Source organism: Eupeodes corollae, chromosome 3, assembly GCF_945859685.1.
Source record: "Eupeodes corollae chromosome 3, idEupCoro1.1, whole genome shotgun sequence".
In the NCBI taxonomy this organism is placed as follows: Eukaryota; Metazoa; Arthropoda; class Insecta; order Diptera; family Syrphidae; genus Eupeodes; species Eupeodes corollae.
The window spans coordinates 27,901,652-27,925,026 of NC_079149.1; the positions used below are offsets into that span (position 1 = coordinate 27,901,652).

Genomic DNA, 23,375 nt, shown 5'->3' on the forward strand with positions numbered 1-23,375 from the left:
GATTCCAGAATTTTTTGAGCATTCAGAAACTTAAAACACTGTTTAAAAAAATGGTTAATTTCAAGACAAATGTTCATCTACTATAGGAGAATGAAATCACTTCAAAAAAATTTGACGAGAAGTCCGACAACCAGATAATGCCGTATTAAATTTAACATAAAATCAAATGTTAGAATATATATTTTAAAAGTTGAAAAGAAAATCAAATGGTCACTCTGATACTAAAATAAGACCGTTAAGTTAACTCTAGTGCAACACTTGAGGAAATAAGCTTTACGTTTAAATGTTTTTTATCTCTTAACTCCTTTGCTTATTTTCAAAAAGAAAAGTAAAGCGGAAGGACATCTTTCATTCTGATAGATGTTATTCTTTCAAAGGTAATCTTTTCTCTTTGGATAAGATACAAAAAATTGAAACAAATCTCAACGAAAGGACAAATCTCCTTGAAATACAATTTAATTTCTGGTGGTTTTGTCTATTTCTTCTTTGAGTTCGAATTATAGTTCATCGTTCCTGTTGAAAAGAACTCTAACTCTGTCGCTCTCTGTTTAAATTTAATGTTTATTATTTTTTGATTTATTTTATTTTTTTGCCTCAAATCTATTTATTATTATATTCAACAGTACTCAGGAACAAATGCTGAATTTACTAAAGCAGATACAGTTATCTTCCGGACGGATTTGTATAATGTTACCGCAAAACGAAAGGAATTTGGTTTTAAAAGGACGTTGAAGTATGATTCTAAGTGGTTGGATAGTAAGTATAAAACGTTTATTTATTTCTTAGTTTATTATTACTATATTGTTTTTATTTAAATTTTTTCCTATCGTCTGTACTGTTCAAAAAAATTATTCCGTAAAAGAAACTTTTTACTTCCGCTAAGCAATATTTCCTGTAAGATGAATGAGTTAAAAATCCGTACAAAATGGACTTGTGATGTTACAAGTTGTCAAGGATTTGTCTTGAATAGTAAAATAATGTCTGGATCACGGTTTTATTAAATAAGATTAATTTAGGTACTCTAAATTTATCAAAGCTGATTTTTAAAGTGTAATTGTAGCCATTGAATTATTTATTCCAAAGAAAACCAGGGAAAGCGCTTGTGAAAGAGATTTAAAGACATATATACAAATTTGATCTTTTGCTGTCTCCTAAAAAAAAAGAAATATAATATCCAAATCCAAACATACTGTAATCATTTATATTTGTTTGTAATATTTTTTTTTTAATAAGAATGTCCTGTGCACAAAAAGTAATTAGTTTGATATTTTGTAAAAGCTTCGAAAAATTCAACTTAACTTTAAAAAAACTACTGCAATTTATTTTTTGACTCGATCTTGATAAAATAAAAATTATTCAATGATTTAAAAAAAAAACTTGACCGAAAGTTTTCATGGTCAAAACCTCATATTTTTTTTGTACTGTTATCCCGTCTTGCGAGGAATTGACAAATCCTCCAAGAGTAATTATCGTCAAGAAAAGTGCTTCGTTCAAATTATCCGTTCAAATTCAGCTTAAAACTGTGGGTCTTCTCCATTCCTGAAAACGTATTTCGCACCCAGGAATAGTTGAGTGTTGTAAGTCTATAGTTTTCAATAGACTGTTGCGCCACCTTATTTATTTATTAATTTATTCGTGTTCAAGGAGCTTATACATATAATAATGTTGAATTATTTGAAAGCGTTAAATTTCTTTTAGTTACAATACAAATTAAACTCTACAATTTGCTGCAATTAATTAACAAAAAAAAAAGACGGGGATGCGACCCACACTGATAACTTCCAATTCTGTCTGTCGATTTGTATTTATTTATTATCATTAAGCATTTTAAAACATAGAGTCTTATTTTTAATACTTATTATGTTCAGATTTAAATTTTATCAAATTAAAAAGAGGAATCAAATTAGTATACTAAATTTACAATTTGCTTGAAGTTAAGAGAAAATTTATTTTTAGATAAATGGTCATGATGAAAAATTAAATAACATACATTTTTAAATTCTAAGACAAAGTGATTTTTATTTTGGAAACATTTTCAGCATTTGTATAAGTTCTTTAAAGAGTTCTCAAAACGAGTGCTGCTGTGTATCCCTCTCAGGTTAGCAGGCAAGGAGTTCCATAGGGCAACAGCGTGTACAAAGAACTGTTGTTTTGAATTTCTGAATTTGAAGGAAGGCACAATTAGAACATTACTTCTTTGTGATACTGGGAACCTAAGCCTTTCGAATAGATATTCAGGAGATCTAGTATGAATAAGTCTAAAAAGAAATGTCAAAGTTTGATAGTTTATGTAGTTGTTGAAGGTCATGTTGAAAACACTACTTGCTTGCATCGAAACATGATCGAACCGTCGCAAGTCATAAATAAAGCGAACAACATTATTAAACGCGACTTGAAGTTTTCGTTTATTAGCACTGTCAAGGGCACAGAAAATGTTACTGCCATAGAAAAGTATTGGTAGGACAAGAGATTTTGCTATAGTCATTTTTGTTGAAACTGGAAGACAACTGGCAGATATATACAAAACCCGCAAAGCAGCATATATTCGACCAACGGCACAAGTCAAGTGATTGTCCCATGTAAGTTTCTGGTTAAAAACAATCCCAAGATTCTTAACTGTTCTAACGTAGCTTAACGTTTTCCCCTCAAGTTCAATACTAGGGAAATAGGAAGTATCTATTGCAGTGTTACTGATGACGATTGCCTGACATTTCTTAGGGTTAAGTTTAAGATGATTCTCCCTGGACCACTGGTTTATAAACATCAAATCTTCATTTATTCTGGCAGTTGCGTCTTCAACCATGCCGATTTTGTAGCTCAAATGAATTTGAACGTCGTCAGCATACATATGAATTTTGCAATGCCTGAGTACAGATGGAAGGTCATTATTGAAAAGTGTGAATAAGAGTGGTCCCAAAATCGATCCCTGGGGCACACCATTAGGGGTAGGGAGGAAATCCGACAGCCTAGAGTTAGCAAAAACAGCCTGAGTTCGATGGCTTAGATACTGTGCTATGAGGGTTAAGGCTGAGTTTTCAAAGAAGAAGAAAGAACTCAGTTTTTTTCAGAAGAATTGTATGTGAAACAGTGTCGAACGCCTTAGAGAAATCAAGGAGAACCAGAGTTGTGACTTTATTATTATCAATTTGTTGTCGTATGTCGTCGCTTATCTTAAGAAGCGCAGTCGTGCAGCTGTGTTTCGGTCTAAAGCCAGATTGCGTCGGTGTAATTAAATTCCGTGTTTCCAAGAATGCTGTTATCTGCTGACTAACGATCTTTTCGAACGCTTTTGAAATGAATGGTAGGATAGAAATTGGTCGGTATTCTTTTTGTTGCGAATTAGACTTTTTAAGAATTGGCAATATTTTTGAAGCTTTCCATAGTGCCGGGTAACAGGACTTTGTTAATATTGAATTAAAGATATGTGTCAAGAAAGGAGATATAAAAGTAAGAATAATTTTAACAAACTTAGGATGCATATTGTCTAGTCCAATAGCGTCCAATTTTATGTCTTTTACGGCCTTAAATACCTCAACTTCAAAAACTCTTTTAAGACTGAAACTTGAGAGAAGCTCATTACTTCTTTCAAAGTTTGTGTCAAACGCAACACCATTATTTGTGTCAGAAACAGAACTTACGAACTGTTTGTTTAGTTCATTTACATCACAGCCATCCTCAGCAATCTTTTGTTTCGTCGTAATACCAAGAGATTTTATGTTCTGCCACAGTTTTTTGGAAGAAACATTGTTAAATCTCGACGCAAAAAATCTTCGCTTGGAATTTCTGATTTGAATATTCACTGCATTTCTTAACGTTTTGTACTGCATGAACAACAGTGGTAACTTGAACCTTTTCCAACGTTTGTAAGCTATATTTCTTTTCAGAATAAGTTTATCAATGTAACAAGTGTACCATCCTATTTCAGGGTTTTTGATTCGCACGTTTTTAATTGGCACAAAGGTGTCAAAAAGGTCATTAATTTTGTTAGTAAAGAAATAAACTTGCTCATCTACGTCTGAGATGTAGTATATATTTTATAAATTAGAGTTATATATACTTGTTACCAATGATTGCATATCGATTGCATTGAAATTCCTAAATGAAATGCTTTCTGTTTCTGAGGTCGGATTCAGGTTAATGTTATAAAAAGCGATAATTAAGTCATGCTTGGAAAATCCGGGAACATCAAGCTGCCCATAGCAGTTCACAAGATGTGGTTGATTGACCAGGAATGTATCAAGTAGAGTGGAGCTAGACGAAGTAAAATGCGTGGGTTGATCAGTGTTAACTGGAAAAAGGTTGATGGATAATAGATTTTCGTTGAAATTTTTGGTCATACTGTTATGTTTATCTAATAGATCAATATTTAAGTCTCCTGCAATAATTATGTGGTTAAAGTTAGGTGTTACTTCCTCTAGAATGTCTGTAATGACGTTTGTGTCTGTTATGTTAGGAGGTTTGTAGATAACACCAATCAGACATTTATTGGGTGCACAAGTGACTTCTATAAATAGGTATTGCAATCCACTATTATTGTCTGTACTTCTTATTAACTTGCTTTTGAAACATTTTTTTATGAAAATAGCCACTCCCCCTCCCCTAGAAACAGTACGATCAGATCTGAAAACTTTAAAGTTACCGGTGCTCAATAAGCAGCTATCAACTTGTTCGGTCAACCATGTTTCAGATACGCAAATGATGTCCATTTTGGAATCATTGAAAGTACTTTTAAATTCATCCAAGTGTTTGAGCAGACTTTGAGCATATATGTGACATACAGATAATCCATCGTATCTGTTTCGAAAAACTTTGAGCATAGTCCCTGTTTTGTTGAAATTTGTATTGCTGCTGACCTGTGGAACCCCTCTACTTCTAGCTTGACTCATAGGTCATGTTATATATAAAACACCAACTGAGAAGAACGAAACAGCGTAATGAAGAACTTTGTTTCATAAAGAAAGATGCCAGAAAAAGAAATTTCAATTTTTTGGATAGAAAAAATGCTGAATAGTTTTCCAAAAATAAAAATCGACTAGAAACAATTTAACAGTTTAAAAGAATAAAATATTTAAGAGATATTAAAAAAAGTGAAGAATTAGTTAAATGAAATATGTATATAAAAAAAAAAATACTAAAATTTGTTTTGTCTTTCTTAAAAGTTTGTAGATTTTCGTGCTTTGTTAAAAAAGTTGTTAGTTAAATTATTCCTAAACATTTTAAAATTACCAACAATATTTTACATTTCAAGAAATAGTTTAATTTGAAAATCAAGTTTTTTTTTAGTCGAAAACGAATTTTTACCAATTTTAGTAGGATTTCTTCAATTTTTACTAATTGGATGAATGAAATTAATTTGAAAGATATCAAGAAACGAATATCAATTTTTACCAATGTATAATTTTATTTCCATTAAAAAATTTAACAAAAACATTATTAGGGTGGTATTCAAAATATTCAAAGTCGTCTGTCACGTTAACAAAAAATTAGTTAATTAAATTAAAGCAAAGCTTAGCAAGTTTAACAGAATTCGTTTATTATTAAACTATGATATTTAAGCGAGTCTTTTCGAAAATTGTAGCGTTTTGGGTACCAAAATCCATTTAAAATGTTTAGGAATGTTGACCAATCCAAAGTTACATTTCCATGATACTTTTGTCGGTATCCTCTAAGGATGGAGAACACATCAATGAAGTGGTATGTATTTACTGTCTCATTCTAAATACATAGAGTGCATAGGCCAACAGAGTCGTTGCGAAAAGCTTTAGCATTTAAGTTTGAAAAAACGCACCTTGCTTTGAAGATTAAGCAGATCATGTCGCGGACATTATTATCTTCAAACTAAATCGGGACTTCGGCATAAAACGGATTGCAATATTCGTCGTGAAATTGTGACTGCATTGCATTGGTGGTAAAACCGCCCCAATGCTTTTCTACTAGCTTTGTCAGCAGCAATTTGTGCATTTGATTCCATTCTGAAACTGGAGTTTCGGGACTCTTGGAAAAGGCGTGACCATTCCTGAGCCCAACAAATATTTTTCTCGATGACTGCTTCAGAGAGGATACGCGGTAAGCGGTTACGTGGAATTCACATCACTCTGCGTATGTAGGTTGATGTATCTTTAAAGTACTTAGGAAAGCCTTTGGAAGACCAGTTTCGATGTGTATTGCACAGTTAGGCGTATTATCAGCAGACCAAAGCATCTTTTGACAAAGAAACGTAGTTTTTCAGTTTGAATGTGTTCCTTGTATCGCCACACTTGCGCACAATAGTGCATTATTGACTTTGTTAATAATGCATCGTGCACTTTATATTTAGCAGAGTGAGTAACAAACTTGCTCCTTACGAATTTCGACCATGTCGAGTTGATTGAGTTTTTCGATGATGTAAGTCTTTTTGTTAAGTCATATGACCAGGACATGTTGTAAGGAAAGTAAACGCCAAGATATTTGTATTAATTAGTTATCTTTATCTCACCTAATGTTCTTCCACCTCCATTCCTAAAAATTATTATTTCAGACTTTTCTAGGTTGACAGCAAGGTTCCAAATTTTGCAATATCTGCCGAAGCTATCGATGATCGGTTGTAGGGTACTAGGTCTGTCAGAAAGAAGGACTATGTCGTCCGCGTAAACCAAAATATTTATTTGCATACCATTCACAGTGAGACCAGATGGAAGTTTTAAGTGTAGATCGTTTAGGAATAGTACAAATAACAGGCCACTCAGTATGCATCCTTGTTTGACTCCTTTGGAGTTCTGGAAGAAGCTAGACGTACTAGTTCCATCCCAGACTGTAACAGTCGTATCTTTGTACAATAAACGTATAATAGAAACCAGTTTTGTAGAGACGCCTATGTTTGATAATTTGTAGAGAAAAGCTTCTCTGTTAATGTTGTCAAACGCTGCTGACAAATCTACAAAGAAAGTGTGAAGCTTTTTCTTCTGGCTCAGCTGAAGTTAGATTATACAAGAAAGGTTGTACACTTGGTCAACTGAACTATATTGTTTTCTTTATGCAGCCTAACATATTAACTTAAGCTAACTTATTTGCAAGGCAGTTCGCTGAAAATTCCACCTTTCCAGATAGTGTCATGACTCCTCCAGTTCTTGAACGCGTAAATGATTCTATGGGACCAATCTTTTTTCGTACTCGAACTGTGGCGAGAGTTCTTAAAGATCTCAACATTCATAAATCCGCTGGCCCAGATGGTATCCCCGCTATTATTCTGAAGAGGTGTTCTTCCACGCTAGCAAAACCACTGCGTAAGCTTTTCCATCTATCCTATTCTTCTGGGCTCGTTCCGAGTAGTTGGAAAACTGCATTTGTTCAGCCAATTCCAAAAAAAGGCGAATCTTCTTCTCCCACAAATTACCGACCGATATCACTAACGTCCCTTCTTTCTAAGGTCGTGGAAACGCTGATTAATTATCAGCTTAAGAAATATCTTGAGGAATGGAAGACTCTTAATGACCAGCAATACGGCTTTCGTAGCAATAGGTCCACTGGTGATCTCATGGTTCATCTCACCGAACAGTGGAACAGATCTTTACATCGTTTTGAAGAAAATGAAAGATTATTGCACTTGATATTTCAAAGGCATTTGATAAAGTCTGGCATCTTGCTCTCCTATCGAAAATGCGTGCTTTCGGTATCGACGAATCTCGTCTTCGTTGGATTAGAAATTTTCTTCCGTACCGTTCAATACAAGTTGTTTTGGACGGATTCAAGTCTTAAACTCATAAAATAACGCTGGTGTGTCCCAGGGCTCCGTTTTGTCTCCGACCCTCTTCCTCATTTTTATAAATAATATCCTGGCTGCTACTTCTAATCCAATACATTGTTTCGCTGACGATAGCACTCTTAGCTTTTCATATTCGTTTCCAGACTCACAACCCTCCTCTTCGGATGTGGAACTGCAACGGCAAAATATGATTATCTCATTTAATTCCGAACTACACAGCATTGTACAATGGGGAATAAAAAATCGTGTGGAAATTAATGCTTCGAAAACGCAATGCTGTCTTGCATCGTTAAAGCGAGATAAACCCTTTTTGCCACTATCTATGAGTGGCACTTGCATCAACGAAACGGAAAATCTTGACATCATTGGAATGTCATTCAGCAACCACCTTTTGTGGACCGATCACATACGCGATGTTGACAAAAATGCTGCAATATGTCTAGGTTTTTTGAGACGTTTCAAGAAATTTGTCTCTCCGTCTGATCTGGCTCCAATCTACAAAACCTATTTACTTCCGAAACTTGAATATAACTCTCATCTCTGGGCTAGTGCTCCAGTAACTTATTTAAGCCTCTTGGACAGTATTCAAAAAGAGATTCTTAAATGATTGGTGACATTAACATCATCAACTCGTTTACATCACTTGAACAACGACGCAAGGTTTCTTGCCTCACCTTTTTTTACCGTTATTTTAACGGACTATGCTCTAGTGAAATAAAACCGTAATACCCGCGTTTCTAGGAATGCCTATCAGTTTACCCTTGAGCCCAACTTCGGCCGTACTATCAAGTACAGAGATTCTTTTTTTAGCCGTACTACGCGAATGTGGAACGCCTTGCTACGCTCTATCTTTCCCTGTGATTTCAATGTTCACACATTTAAAACCAATGTACACCGACACCTCCTACCAAACCCTTCCCTCTTTTCCTAATGCTCACACTGTTTCTTTGGCATATTAAAGGTATAAACAACATTACCATTGGTACAATAGCTAGCCATAAGCTTTTGATTTGTAGTTTAAGATAAACTGTATTTTGGCACTTATCATAAATTAAAAGAGCTCGATATAGTATCTTATATTAAATAAAAAAGAGCTTGGGATGCGACCCACACTGATAACTTCCCATCCCGTCTGTCGATTTGTCTTGCTTAAAAGTTTGTCTATATGAACTCGTATCCATTTTTACAAAATTTGCTTACTATTTTCGTAGATTTTATTTTTTAATAAAAAAAAACGGACTGTTGGATTTTTATATAAAGATTACTGAATATCGAAAACAATATTTTCTGTGAAATAAAATAAGCTTGAAGTCAATATTTTTAACTTTTGAACAAATTTTTACCAAGTTTTAGTATTGTTTTTTTTTTTAAGTTCTATTTTTTTTTAAAAAAATGTCAACTCGATTGTTTCAAAATTTTATCGAATGTTGAAAACAATATTTCTTATAAGATAAAATTAGTTTGCAGCCAATATCTCAAATTTTTGAAAGATATTTGGGTCGAAAATAAATTTTTACCAACTTTTGTTAAATTTTTTTAAGGTTTTTATTTTTTGTAAAAAAACTGTCAATTCGATGTTTTTCAAAATATTATCGAATATTGAAAACAATATTTCTTATAAGAATAAATAAGTTTTGAGCCTATATTTCAACTTTTTTAAAAGATATTAAATTTGAGTCGAAAATGAATTTTTAACAAATTTTGTTAATTTTTTATTTTTTATAAAAAAAACTGTCAATTCGATTTTTCTCAAAATTTTATCAGATGTCAAAAATATTATTCTTCGCTGCACAAAATTATTTTGGAGATGAAATCATATTGTGGTAGTACAATTTTGTAGGGGACAATTTTTTTAAAAGTATTTTTGATTTATAAAAAAACTGTTAATTGGATTTTTTTCCAAAAATAAACTTGCTTTGTATTACGTTACAATATATAATACAAAATTTAATTCAAGTCTCTAGCGTCATTGGTTCATGAGATATTTAGGGTTAACCAAATTTGTCAGCTTTTTTTTAAACCGCTCTGGGAAGAAAAACCACCCACTCAATTTTTTGAGAGCCCCTTCTGCATCTTTCGTAGCGAACGAACGGACGTACGAACGTACGTACACACGCACACGCAGACATCTTTCCAAAAATCTTTTATTTTGACTCTAGGGACTTTGAATCGTCGAAATGTCAAAATTTTCAATTCGACAAAACGGACCCATAACAATAACTTAAGACATAAAGTCTTGAAAGCTATTCTCATGTCTGAAATTAAGAATAGCTAATTATTAATAACTTCCAATATTGACTATGGGTACGAGGACCAGCAGAAAGCTTTTGATTTGTCGTTTAAGATAAAATGTATATACGAGTATGTTGTCGGTTATGATAAATTGGCAGAAAGGGCTCGATAAAGTATCTTATATTAAATAAAATAATTCAAAAACAAATATGGTAGTATTTTGAAAACCACAAATATGGAAGCAAAGTTAAAACGCAAAAATTGAGACTCACCTAAGCATTTTGAACATTTTCTGCTTAAATAACTTTTAAGTATTTGCAAAACACAAAGGATCCTATCGGCAATCTTTTGGTGAATTTTATTTCAAACGAAAAATGTCATTTCCAAGAAATATTTTTAGTTATCGAAATACATATTTCTTTTCCAAAAATTGAAAAAAAAATAATTTGTTTCCAGAGAACAATTTCAAAGGATCTTTATTAAAAAAACAAAATGTCCTAAATAATTCATCATTGATGTAATAAAAAAAATATTTAGAACGTTCATTATAACTGAATTTTTTAAATTTTTTGCCCAACAAATAAAATTTCAATTTGAGAGTTTTCAATTCAATTTTTCGACACTACCAAGAAGTTTTTAGGTTGAGGTAACACAACGTTAAAATGAGCTAACATTTAGCATTCCTTACTATTTTTGTATTTAATTAAAAATAAATTAAATTTCAATTAAAGTCTATTACAACAAATATTTCACTTTGCCTAAAATCGTAAACCTATGCCTTTTAGTTGCTGAAGGTGAATACCAAAAAGGAGTCTGCAAGGACCACTGTATAGGCCTTGTTTGGTTAATTAATGGTGATTTTTTAAAATATTTGGGAAATTTTTTCAAAAAAAAAATATACAAATCAGAAAAATGCATGAAATCTTTATTTGAATCGATATTACGGTTCATATAATTTAAAGTTTTAAGATTATTTTATGGAAATGTTGACCTTGACTGCGCCTCAAATGGTCCATCCACTTAGTCCAATTTTCATATACTCTTTCCAACATTTCGGCCGGTATCTCATAAATAAATGATTCAGTGTTGTCTTCCAATTAGTCAATCGGAGCAGGTTTGTCTGTGTAGACATGAGCTTAAACATAGCGTGAAATTAAATGTTTACCGAACTCGCCTCTCAATAAGTCCATTATTGCCCGTGCTGTGTGGCATTTGGCCTCGTCCTGTTGAAAACTCATGTCATGCAAGTCAAGTTCTTGCATTTTGGTCAAAAATGGATATCATCTTACTGTAGCACTCACCATTCACAGTAAGTTACGATTCGCATCAGCTTTGAAGCAGTACAGTCCAATGATTCCACCAGCCTAAAAACCGGCACCAACTCTGACTTTTTGTGGTGGATGCATTGGAAGCTTTTAAAATCGTTCTCAAGTGTAAAGTGATAGGCATTCCTAAATGTACAGGTATTACGGTTAAATTGTTTAAGGAAAGGAATGCAACTGGCTATTATTTCACTTGAGCATTGTTTATAAATATAACGATAAAACAATGATAGGCATGAGAACTTGCGGCGGCGGTGTTCAAGAGAAGCTAAACAAAATCCGGAAACATTCCAGAGAAATGACAAAAAATTGCAAGCCCAAACACTGTTTACGATGCCAATAATTTTCTAGCAAAACCAAAAGCACCATGAATTTTTTAGACGTGTTTAATATTTCAGAGGAGTACAAAATTATCAAATTGTAATTTAGAATTAAAACTTATTTTAAAATTAAAATTGTTTTAAAAACTCTTATTTTAAATATTTTGATAGAAACTGGACAAAAAAAAAAGCATACAATAAAATTGAATGTCAAGAAATAGTTAAGTATCCAAAGTCATAATTCACTCAATGAATCTAGGATCAAAATGAAAAAAGGAATTTTTCTCATTATTGGTGGCTTTTTCTTGGCTTATCTTTTAAAGCCACCAGTTTGAGAACAAAACGTCAAGAAAATAAAAACATAAGTCATGAATTTTATCTCCAACTTTAACTGCTATCTCGTTCAATAATTATTTTGCCCAAAATGTCCTCATTTCCTTTTCCGTTTGTTTGTTTGTTTTTTTTTTTTGCTAATTGAAAACAACTTCATAACAATACATTTCCGCCACATTCTCTGAAATCTCGTAAAAATCTACAAACTTATGAATAGTAATAATTCATTTAATTTTCCAAAAATAAATTAATTTTCCGCCTCAAAGTGTTGTAGGCAAAACACTGATTTGCATAATTAATGCTTCCTCCAACCTAACGTCTCTTCGCGTCACCACCACCTTCTCTGTCTTGAAAATACGGAAAAGCATGGAGTCATATTGTTTATGATTTTTTTGTTGTATTTTTCGTTTGTGAATTTCTGAGAAATATTTATACATCGTGCAGAATACTAATCTGGCTAATTTTGAATTTGTATTCCATTTTGTATTGTTTTGTAGATTTTAATAATAATTTTCCTGGATTACCACCACTCTATACCCCATCAGTATTATAGATTGTGTCTTATACCATCCCACTTACCTCAAGCCCTCCCTTTGACGGAGCTTCGCGAGTATAACCATCGACACCATACCGCACCGCCTTTATACCTTATACTTATGCTTTAACTTCATTCGCCTCATTGTTCACACTAAGTGGGTTCCATAAAATTTAATGAAATGCGGCGACATCTGCCACCATGAATACATTTGTTGCGGGCGCTCCTCTTAATAAAATTGTCCTTATGACCCGACCAACAGGCATACAGATGGAGATGGAGAATGGAGAATTCTCTGCCTGCATAGGTATTTGTCTATCTTCGGTATGGTCCTTGAACGTCTATTTACCGCTTGAAAGCGCGTATTACAATAGTAAATTTCCTTTTTTTTTTACTCCTGTATCATCCCACCCATCACAATCCTAAATGAAAAGAAGTCAACGCCTCCTTTTGAGTGTTGAAATGCCAAGTCAAGATAAGTTAACTCCTATACAAGCAGGCCGACGACGCCGGCCGCCACCACCGCCGCCACGGTTCGAATTAATTAAATGAGAAAAAGTCAAAGAAAAATACAAAATAAAAAAATAAAATAGCAGCCAACAGGACGAAACATCTGTTGAAACAATCGTGCCAAATCGAACGGATAAGAAATAACTAATTAGCTGGGAATCTCTTTTCTTAATTCACTCTATAAAGCTATGCTATAGATACAATAAAAGGAGATGCTAGGGGAATGTAAGGTGTTCTTATATTAATAGGAATGATATTCCATAAAAACAATTATACACCAGGAAAAAGGATATCTTCCCTACTATCATCCTATATCCCTATCTCAGTACATCCTTCGTCTTAAGTAGCAAAATATAATTGATTTATCCAGAAGAACTATATAATGCCACCATTTAAAGTAAAAATAGATGACTTTCTATCTTATGACGAGAAGATTTCATAAAATCCATATCCACATCAACATCCTTCCTTAAGTTCTTCTATACGAGAGTGTATGAGTATAATAAAGGAATCTTAAAGGTATAATAATGTACTTATGTGAGGATATTAAGTGAAAAAAGAAACGCATATTGTGATGAAGAAATGTGATTTTAATCTCTTGGAAAAGTTTATAATCAATTTATAGTTTAAGAGTTTATAATTAAAAAATTAAAAATTTAATTTTATCATCGCGCTTTCTACACTGAAATTGAGATAAAATGAAAAGGATATTTCTTATAGTACACAGACACGTATGCGACACGACTACAAATATATTCTGGTATATTGTGAACATTTAAAATTATTTATGTCATTTGGAATTTTATAGAGGTTTAACTGCGTGACGTAATGTTTAAATAAATACAAAGAGGATTAGTGAAATGAATGAAGAAAAGATGCTAGATACATAATGTGAAAAAGTGGATTTGGATATTTCTATCCGCATTTTTCCTCACATATCGGATTTTCTTAAAACATTTGCAGATTTGCAAGTCTTCAAAACTTCATCAAAACATGTTAATAATTGATTCTATTTGATTATTTTTTTTTTTAATTTTGATCAACTTTAATACTTAACTATTAAAAAATTACTTTTAAATTAATGTTATCATTTTTCTGACATTAAAAGATAAAATTTTCTCCTTACATTCAAAATTAAAGTTAAAGTCAATATTTTGACAGAAAACAAATTGTGCATTTTGAGTTCAGAGTCCTGAGTTTATTTTTTTAAATCTACCTTTTTCTGATTTGAATTTCCTATTTAACATTCAAGCTTTCAAATTTAAAATTTTAATACCTCGTTCTTAAGTAAATACTTAGCGTTTTTTTTTAGCTGTAATGATTTGTCTGAAAAAGCCGGAAAAAAATAACATGGAAGCCACTTTTATAACTTTTAATCGATGGCAGCGACTTCTCTTGTACTGAAGAAAGTTCTTATTTAAAAAAATTTCAAAAAGTATGTAAATTTACTTTGGCATTTTTTTGAAAACTTTTTATTCATGCGTTAAATGTGTCCTTTCATTTTTTATAAAGTCGTTAAAGCGTTTTTTATTTGAAAGATGATAGATTCTTAAAACAACAATTTGCATGATGTGAAAATATTTAACCTCAGGGCAGTAGGGTTGAAAAACAGATTTTTTAAGTTGTTGAAGTTTTTTTTTTTAAAATAAGGAATTGTCACTTGATTTTTTAATTAATGTCCATCTGTTAAGTACAAATCTATGAGTTTTTTAAGTCTTTTCTACATACATATCTTATTGTAATAAACTTTAAAACGATATTTGTTGTTTAATTCTTACTCGTAGAACAATGAGTTTAAATTCTAAATTGAAAAATGCCAAAATATTCAGTCCGACAACTGTGAAAAAGCAACAGAAATTTGAAAAAGCAAAAGAAATGTCGTATTTCTCTCGAGCACACAAAAATTATCGGACGTAAAAAAACAAATCGTTTTAACCTTTAATAGGAAGTTATTGTAACTGATCCGATTTGTCGACTTAAAAATGTTGACATTTATCGACGTTTCAAGGTCCCTAAAGTCGAAATAAAAGGTTTTTAGAAAGATGTCTGGGCGTGTGCAAATCCGTACGGTCGTCAAGTTTTTTCATCGTCCATATCTCAAGAAACAGAAGAGAAATCGATTTCAAATACATTTTGTTGTACCGATAATAATGCAGAAAGATGCAGAAAGGACTCTCAAAAAAAGGAGTTAAGATGTGAACCACACTGATAACTTCCCATCCCGTCTGTTTATTTGTCTTGATTATAAGTTTGTAGGTCTTAATATTTTATTGAAAAAGTTGTTAGTTGAATTATTCTTATAAATTTTAAAATTACCAACAATATGTTTCATACATAGAAATAGTTAAGTTTGAATAAAGTTTATTAAATACATTTTTAGTCGACAACATTTTTTTTACCAATTTTAGTAGCATTTCTTAATTTTTTACAAATTGGATGAATAGAAATAATTAAAGAGATATCAAGAACCGAACATCAGTTTTTGACAAATTTGGTTTCTTGGAGATCTTATTTTTTTTATAAAAAAACGGCATGTTGGATGTTTATTCAGTAGTTTGAATATCGAAAACAATATTTTCCGTGAAATAAGAAAAAGGAGACCATATTTTTAAGTTTTGAAAAGCTATTTGAGTCGAAATTAAATTTCTACAAAGTTTAAGTACTGTTTTTAGGTTTTTATTTCTTTTAGGAAAACTGTCAATAAGATTTTTTTTAAACTGAATGTTGACAATTTTACTGAATGTGGTTGTTATTTTTTGTAAAAACATTGTCAATTCGATTTTTCTCAATATTTGTCCAAATGTTGGAAACAATATGATTTATAAGCTTAAGTTAGTCGAAACCAATTATCTCAAATTATTAAAAAAATATTTGTGTCGAAAATCAATTTTTAACAACTTTTGTTAAATTTTCTTTTAAGTTTTCTATTTCTTGTAAAAAAAACTGTCAATTCGGTTTTTTTCAAAACGATATGTCACCCCGAAAAATTTATGAATACATATCGTTTTATCTCCAAAACAATTTTGTGAAACGAAAAGTAAAGTTTTAAACATCTAAAAATTTTGAGAAAAATCGAATTGACAGTTTTTTATAAAAAATAAAAACCTGAAAAAGCATTACTCAAGGTTGGTAAGTTTGAATTTCGACTCAAATATCTTTTCAAAAATTGGATATTATGGCTTTCAAATAATTTTAACATTTAGGAAACATTGTTTTTAACATTTGGTAAAATTTTTAGAAAAAAACGGATAAACATTTTTTTGGCAAAAATATAAAAACATAAAAAAAAAATTTAAAATTGGTTTCCGACTCAAAAATATTTTCAAAATCTTTAAATATTGGCTTTAAAATAATTTTATCTTTTAAAAAATATTATTGTTATCGGTTTGGCGGACAAGATTATTTCGAGAAAAACTGTTGGAAGAGGAAAGCGGCCTATAACGTGTTGCAATGCTTATAAATAAAAAACTGCAGAAAAGTATTAAAGTGGTAACTTTACACAACGAAAAAATTGCATCATGCGAGTTGGAGATCAACAAAACAAGGGTCGTGATTTTCTAGGTTTATGCTCCCACCTAAGCTTCAAACAAAGAAAAAATTGATTCTTTCTATGAAAATCTCAATTAAATTATATCAAAATCAAGATCAAAAATTCTCTACGTAATTCTAGATTTTAACGCCAAAGTGGGCTTTAGAAAAAATGGAAAAGAAGGTATAATGGGAGAGTACGGATTTGGACCGAGAAACCAGCGTGTTGAAAAAAAGATAACATTGCTATGGCAAAATGGTTTAGCCATCTGCAACAGTCTGTTTAAGAAAAGGACAAAAAATAAATGGACCATGAGATTGACTTTATAGTCACCAGCAAAAGAAAAACAGTTCAAGACGTGTCTATTATGAACCGGTTGAATTTTGAAAGCGGCGCACGTGCTTAAGTAAAAATTAGCCACAACACAAAAGACACACCACACCACAAATCCCAACCTAAAAAAGATATACCAAAAATTATATCCAATGAAGACAAGACAGATACCTTGAGAAAATCAAAAATATGTCTAGCTTGGAATTTATAAAATCTTTAAGTACTTTTCAAGCCCAATACAATGCTTTCGAAAAAGTTCTACTAGTCTCATCAAATGAAAACATAATTAAAAAGCTAAATAAAATTTCAAGTGCAACAAAAAGTTTAATTGAAGAAAAAGAAAATCTTCGTCATAAAAAATATTTAGATGAAAACGACAAACAAACTTTTAAATTATTGAGAAAACGTATCGAGAAAAATGTTAAAGACGACATTATAATGTATGATGGGAAAATGTTGAAAATTTGCTTGGAAGATAACAAATCAATCAAAAAAGCAAAAGAATTCTTTTTTCAATTAAAAGAATGGATGATTGTTTTAGATTACAAAAAAACGAAAAATACGGGATAGAAACGAAATAAACCTATACCGATCGAAGTTTACTTTTGACCAAACCACTTCCAAAATTCCAGATTTGGATCATTATGATAGCTTTTCAATGATTTTGAAATCGAAAGGGGAAGAGTCGATCAACGAACTGAAGTCGGGAAAAAGCTTTGTAAGTGACGACGGCATAAAAGCGGAAATGCTTAAAATTAGAAAAAGCTCGATCTTAAATGTTTTAACATATATTATTCAATCAAACTTTGGTACATGAGGAATTACCATATCAATGGTCAGAATCAAACATAATCCTCATTCACAAAAAGGGTAAAAAAGATGATATTAATAATTACAGACCAATAAGCATTATATCAATAATATACAAAGCATACGCTAAATGTCTATTAAGAAGATGTGAAGATGCATTTAACAAAAACCAACCAAAAGAACAAGCAGGTTTTAGATTGGGATATTCTACAACAGACCATCTTCAATCAATAAACCAACTGATTGAGAAAAGTGTGGGGTATAACAAAGACCTATATATAGTATTTGTTGATTTTTACAAGGCATTCGATTCTGTAGAACATTTTAAAATATGACAAGCCTTAAAGCAGCAAGATATCACACACAAAATTATAAGAATCTTGAGAATCTTATACATGAAGATTAGGTACATCAAAAATAAAAACTGAAATTAAAGGTCCAACGTTTACAATAGGCAGAGGAGTAAGACAAGGGGGTCCTCTTTCACCAACACTTTTCAGTACGTTGTTGGAAGAAATATTTAGAAACATAGACAATGCAAACCTTCGCTTGAACATAGACAGTGAAAAACTTTCCAATCTTCGATTTGCAGTTCTTTTTGCAGAAACTCCAAACGAACTCCAAGAAATAATTACAAAATTATCAGAAGGTTGTTGGAAATGAGCCAAACTAAAACTAAACTCATGACTAACTGTGCAGACATTCATATAAACATAGGAAGAGATACATTTGAATACGTCCAAGATTACATATACTTGGGACAGATTATATCATTCAAAAATCTAATGGAGAAAGAAATACAAAGAACGATTTCAAATAGTTAGAAGCAGGTATGGAACCTTAAGAACGTATTTGGATCAAAAATAAGTAAAGCATCAAGAAAAAGTGTATTCAACATGGCTGTTCTTCCAGTTTTAACGTATGGTTCATAAACATGGAGCATGAACGTATCAAGTTTGAGAAAACGCGAAACTTCACAGAAGAGTATAGAAAGATCACTTCTTAACATATCTAGGTTTGAAAAAGTTAAAACACAAAAATGGAAATAATCGGGAAATATAGCAAGAATAAAAAACAATAATAAGACTAGGTAAAAATTTACCTTCGACTCAAATATCTTTTCAAAATTTAAAAATATTGGCTTCAAACTATTTTTATCTCACAGAAAATATTGTTTTCGACATTCGATAATTTTTTTTATAAAAATCCAACAGTCATATTTTTGATAAAAATAGTACTCAAAATTAGTAAAAATCAATGTTCGTTTTTCGATATCTCGTGAACAATAGAAGATATTGACTTCAAATTAATTTCATTCATCCAATTTGTATTTGTTTATATAAGAAATGAAAACTTTCAAGAAATGATACTAAAATTAATAAAAATTGGTTTTTGACTAAAAACCTCGTTAATTAAAATAGATTTAGAAATCAAATTATTTCATCATATGCAAAATATTGTTTTTAATTTAAAAAAAATGTTTAGATAATTCAACTGACACCTTTTTTTTACAAAACATGTAAACCTTTTAAGCAAGACAAATCTCCAGACGGGATGGGGAGATATCTGTGTGGGTAACATCCCAGCCTCTTTTTTTTCAAAATTTGAAACAAAAAAACTTAGCAGATTTTTATTTATTTTATTAACGATTTTATTGTGCATTAAATAAAATTTTTAAGTCCTAATATAATTATGTTTAAGTGCTCAAGTTGAAACAACATTTTTAATAACATAGTAACAACTAATTCAGTTATTGAAAAAAAAAACTTAGAAAATTATACTGTTCCGAACCACATTATGTTTCCCTTGATTTTGTGTTAAGAAACTTTCTAGTACGAATTGGTTCGTAATTCGTTTCTTTTTACGGTTTTATTTAATATGTTTAATAATTTAAAGTTTTACTTTAACCGTCTTCTTTTCAAATCCAAAGATTTTGTTTGCCATTTTTTCATCAGAATTGATATTGCAGTCAAAAATATGTACACATCCAAACTATCGAAACAGCAGCAAAATCACGAGTCTCTTGTCGAAATATTGTTTATTTCAAAACAGCGACGACAACATGATACGATGTCATGAAAACTACAGACGATAGCGAATGTCATAAAATCCAAATATTCATGAAAGCAAAAAAAAAAAACAAAAACAATCAAAACAAAAATAACTCAAAACTATGCTAACCCAATTTTCTTTTCTTTTCCTAATTTTTTTTTATTGTTGTTTCCTTGCAGAACCAAATTTCGTTGGATCGTTCGAAATTGACGATTATGTGTATTTCTTCTTCCGTGAAACCGCTGTCGAATACATCAACTGCGGCAAAGCTGTATACTCGCGCATTGCACGCGTTTGCAAAAAGGACACCGGTGGCAAGAATATCCTTTCGCAGAATTGGGCAACCTATCTGAAGGCACGACTCAATTGCAGTATATCTGGCGAATTTCCGTTCTACTTCAATGAAATCCAATCGGTTTATCAGTTGCCAACGGACAAGACCAAATTCTATGCGACATTCACAACCAGTACCAATGGTCTCATTGGGTCAGCTGTATGCAGTTTTGACATCAACGAAGTCCATGGAGCTTTTAACGGTATGTACCTTTATCTATTTATATGCACACAAGGGGGTGTGTTGGAATGTGTAATGTAAGATACATTTATGGGATATGACAATATGCATCGATGGACAACGATGGTTGAGTGAAGGGATTTTTCAAACGTTTTCTGAGAAATGTATTTTGGAATGCGTCCTGCTTCTACTCGTATATATGAAAATTTGTTCGTTTCGTTAAACTAAACAAGCAACCATCAGCCAACTAAATATTTGATAGACCAAAGGCACAGAATAAATTGAGGATTTTAATAAACATGCACCTATCAATGTCTATTCCAAGTGAGAATTTATCCATTTTTAGAAGGTGTTTAAGTCTGGCGTTCTATAGAGCCTTTGAGGTGTATTATCGAATCCGATGGGAAAATTATTTCGATATCTTTTCCTCGAAACATTGAAATAATTTTTGTTTAATTGAATACAACCATCTAAGTTTTGCATTCATTTTTTTTTAACTTATCACTTTTTATTGATTGTCAAAATAATCGCTATACAATTCCTGAATCATTGCTAAAATCTCATATTTTCAAGACACATATAATTTTTGTGACACATTTCGTAGGAATCGAACAAATTTTTTGTAATGATCAAAACGTTAATAGACCCATATTTTTAAAGTACAAATATTCAAAATCTAGAAATGCATTTTGATGGATTAAGTTACCTAGAAATAGAAATTTAGTTTCGTTCAAGAAACATCAAATTCAATGTTTTCCAATGAACAATAATTCGGTTTATCAAGATTACCATGAAAACTTAATTAAAAATAAACGATAAAATTGAGCCAAAAGACGATCTACTAGTCTTAGGATATTTCTTGACCTTGACTAAACAGATGCATGAGAACTATCTATCTCCTATTAACATGTCCTCTACCAACGAATTCCTGACAATTGACGGTCTTTCCTCATGTTGATTAACCGAATTTAAAGGGATTGCCAACAACTTCAACAAAATATTGGACTTCATATTCTTCTCGGACACACTCAATATTGCTGTAAATTCAGTCAATATCCTACTTGTCGAAGAAGACCGACATCACCCAGGATTAGACCTATTTTTTAATTTAAGTGTATGCAATGTTCCTAATTGCTCCAAAGAAAATCTTGAATTGAACTTTAAAAAATGCAGGCCTAATGAATTTTTCAACCTGTTATGTAATGTTAACTGGAATCATTTGTTTGAGAACTGTGACATTAATGCTATGTGCTACAAATTCGTTTGTGTTCTCTTTTACTTTTTTTATGAGTCCACACCATTGCGAAAACTGCGCAATATTTTTAAATCTCCTCCATGGTTTGAGTCTTGCTTTAAAAACTTAAAAAAATGAAAGAAACAAGTCCTGGATTAAATATAATAAAACAAAAGCTGATAATGACTTGGTAATATACAATGAGCTAAGAAATATGTTTATTGACTATTCAGATATTTTATATAATGTAAGTACTTAAACCGACACAAAAAACAACCCAAACAACTTTTGGAGCTATGTTAATAGTAAGGAAAATACTGACGGGTATCCAAACTGCATGTTTTTCAACAACGAACTAAGCCATGACTCTGACAAAAATTTTAGATATGTTTGAAATTTTTTTTAAAGATGCTTTTGAAGTAGCGAACTCCTGTCAAACGCCTGAGTCATTGGCCTTCTCACAAAATTTCCCCTTATTTGAATTCAATTAGTCTTTGGATCACTGAAGATGAAATCGTTTGCAAAGCTTTAAAACTTGACGTTTGTTCGAGATGGTGTACCTTCTTATATTTTGAAAAAATGCGCATCCTAATTACCCAATCGTCTTCATGTTCTTTTTAATGAATCGCTCAAATCTTCAATTTTTACTGAAATTTGGAAAAGTTCGTTCATAACACCGATACATAAAAAGGGAAGTAAAAATGAAATACAAATAATCGTCCCATTGCAAAACTGTCCATCATCCCTAAGTTATTTGAGTCCATTATTTGTAAAGTCATGTCGTTTAATTACTTACTTAAGGTGGTGCTACAGTCCTGTGTGAACTAGAGCCTCACCCAACAAACTTCTCCATTTAGCTCGGTCCCTAGCTAGATGTCTCCAGTTTCGCGCTCCAAGTTGGGTGAGGTCACCTTCCACTTGTGCGCGCCACCTGATCAGCGGTCTTCCTCTACTGCGCTGTCCTGTGGGTGCGGATTCGAAGACTTTCCGGGCCGGAGCATTGGTTTCCATGCGCTCCACGTGCTCCAGCCATCTTAGTCGTTGGACTTTTACTCTTCTTGCTAAGTCTACGTCGCTGTACAGCCCGTACAGTTCGTCGTTCCATCTTCTCCTCCACTCCCCTTCGATGCATACGGGACCGTAGATCACACGAAGAACTTTTCTCTCGAAGCGACCCAAGGTGCTTTCATCCGCTTTTGTCATGGTCCATGCTTCTGCACCGTATAGCAGGACAGGGGATGATAAGGGTCTTATAAAGCAAAACTTTGGTCCCTCGAGAGAGGACCTTTCCACGCAATTGCTTTCTTAGTCCAAAGAAACAGCGGTTAGCAAGAGTTATTCTGCGTTCGATCTCAGCGCTGGTGTTGTTATCTGCGTTTACAGCGGAGCCTATAGGAAGACGAAGTCCTTGACTACCTCAAAGTTACGTCTGTCGATTGTGACTTTTTGACCAAAACGTCGGTGTTGTATGTCCTTTCTAGACGACAGCATGTACTTTGTTTTGCCCTCATTAACCGGTAAACCCATTTTTGCAGCCTCTGCCTCAATACTCACAAAAGCCCCATTGACATCACGCTGAGTTCTTCGGATTATGTCAATGTTATCAGCATATGCCAGTAATTGGACAGACTTTTGAAAGATAGTGCCTCTAGTGTTGACGTGTGAGCTCTGCACTATTCTTTCAAGCACGATGTTAAAAAAAATCGCATGACAGCGCATCACCTTGTCTAAAATCTTTTTTGACATCAAAAGGTTCTGTTAAGTTGTTTCGAATTCTCCATGGTCATCCTGCACAAACGGACGAGTTTGACAGGGATGCCAAAACTAGACATGGCTCTATACAGCTCATCCCTGTAGATGCTGTCATATGCGGCCTTGAAATCGATGAAAAGATGGTGGGTGTCGATTTG

At 32.3% G+C, this 23,375-nt stretch overlaps 1 protein-coding gene across 3 annotated transcripts in view; it reads left to right on the plus strand.

The window, feature by feature from the left end:
• Positions 1-23,375, plus strand: part of LOC129948913 (semaphorin-2A) — a 420,780-nt gene that overhangs the window by 367,463 nt on the left and 29,942 nt on the right. For all 3 annotated transcript variants that reach the window (XM_056060061.1, XM_056060062.1, XM_056060063.1), the window contains 2 exons: positions 624-756; positions 19,897-20,253. In XM_056060061.1, the coding sequence (XP_055916036.1) occupies positions 624-756; positions 19,897-20,253 (490 nt within the window). The remainder of the gene's footprint in view (positions 1-623; positions 757-19,896; positions 20,254-23,375) is intronic.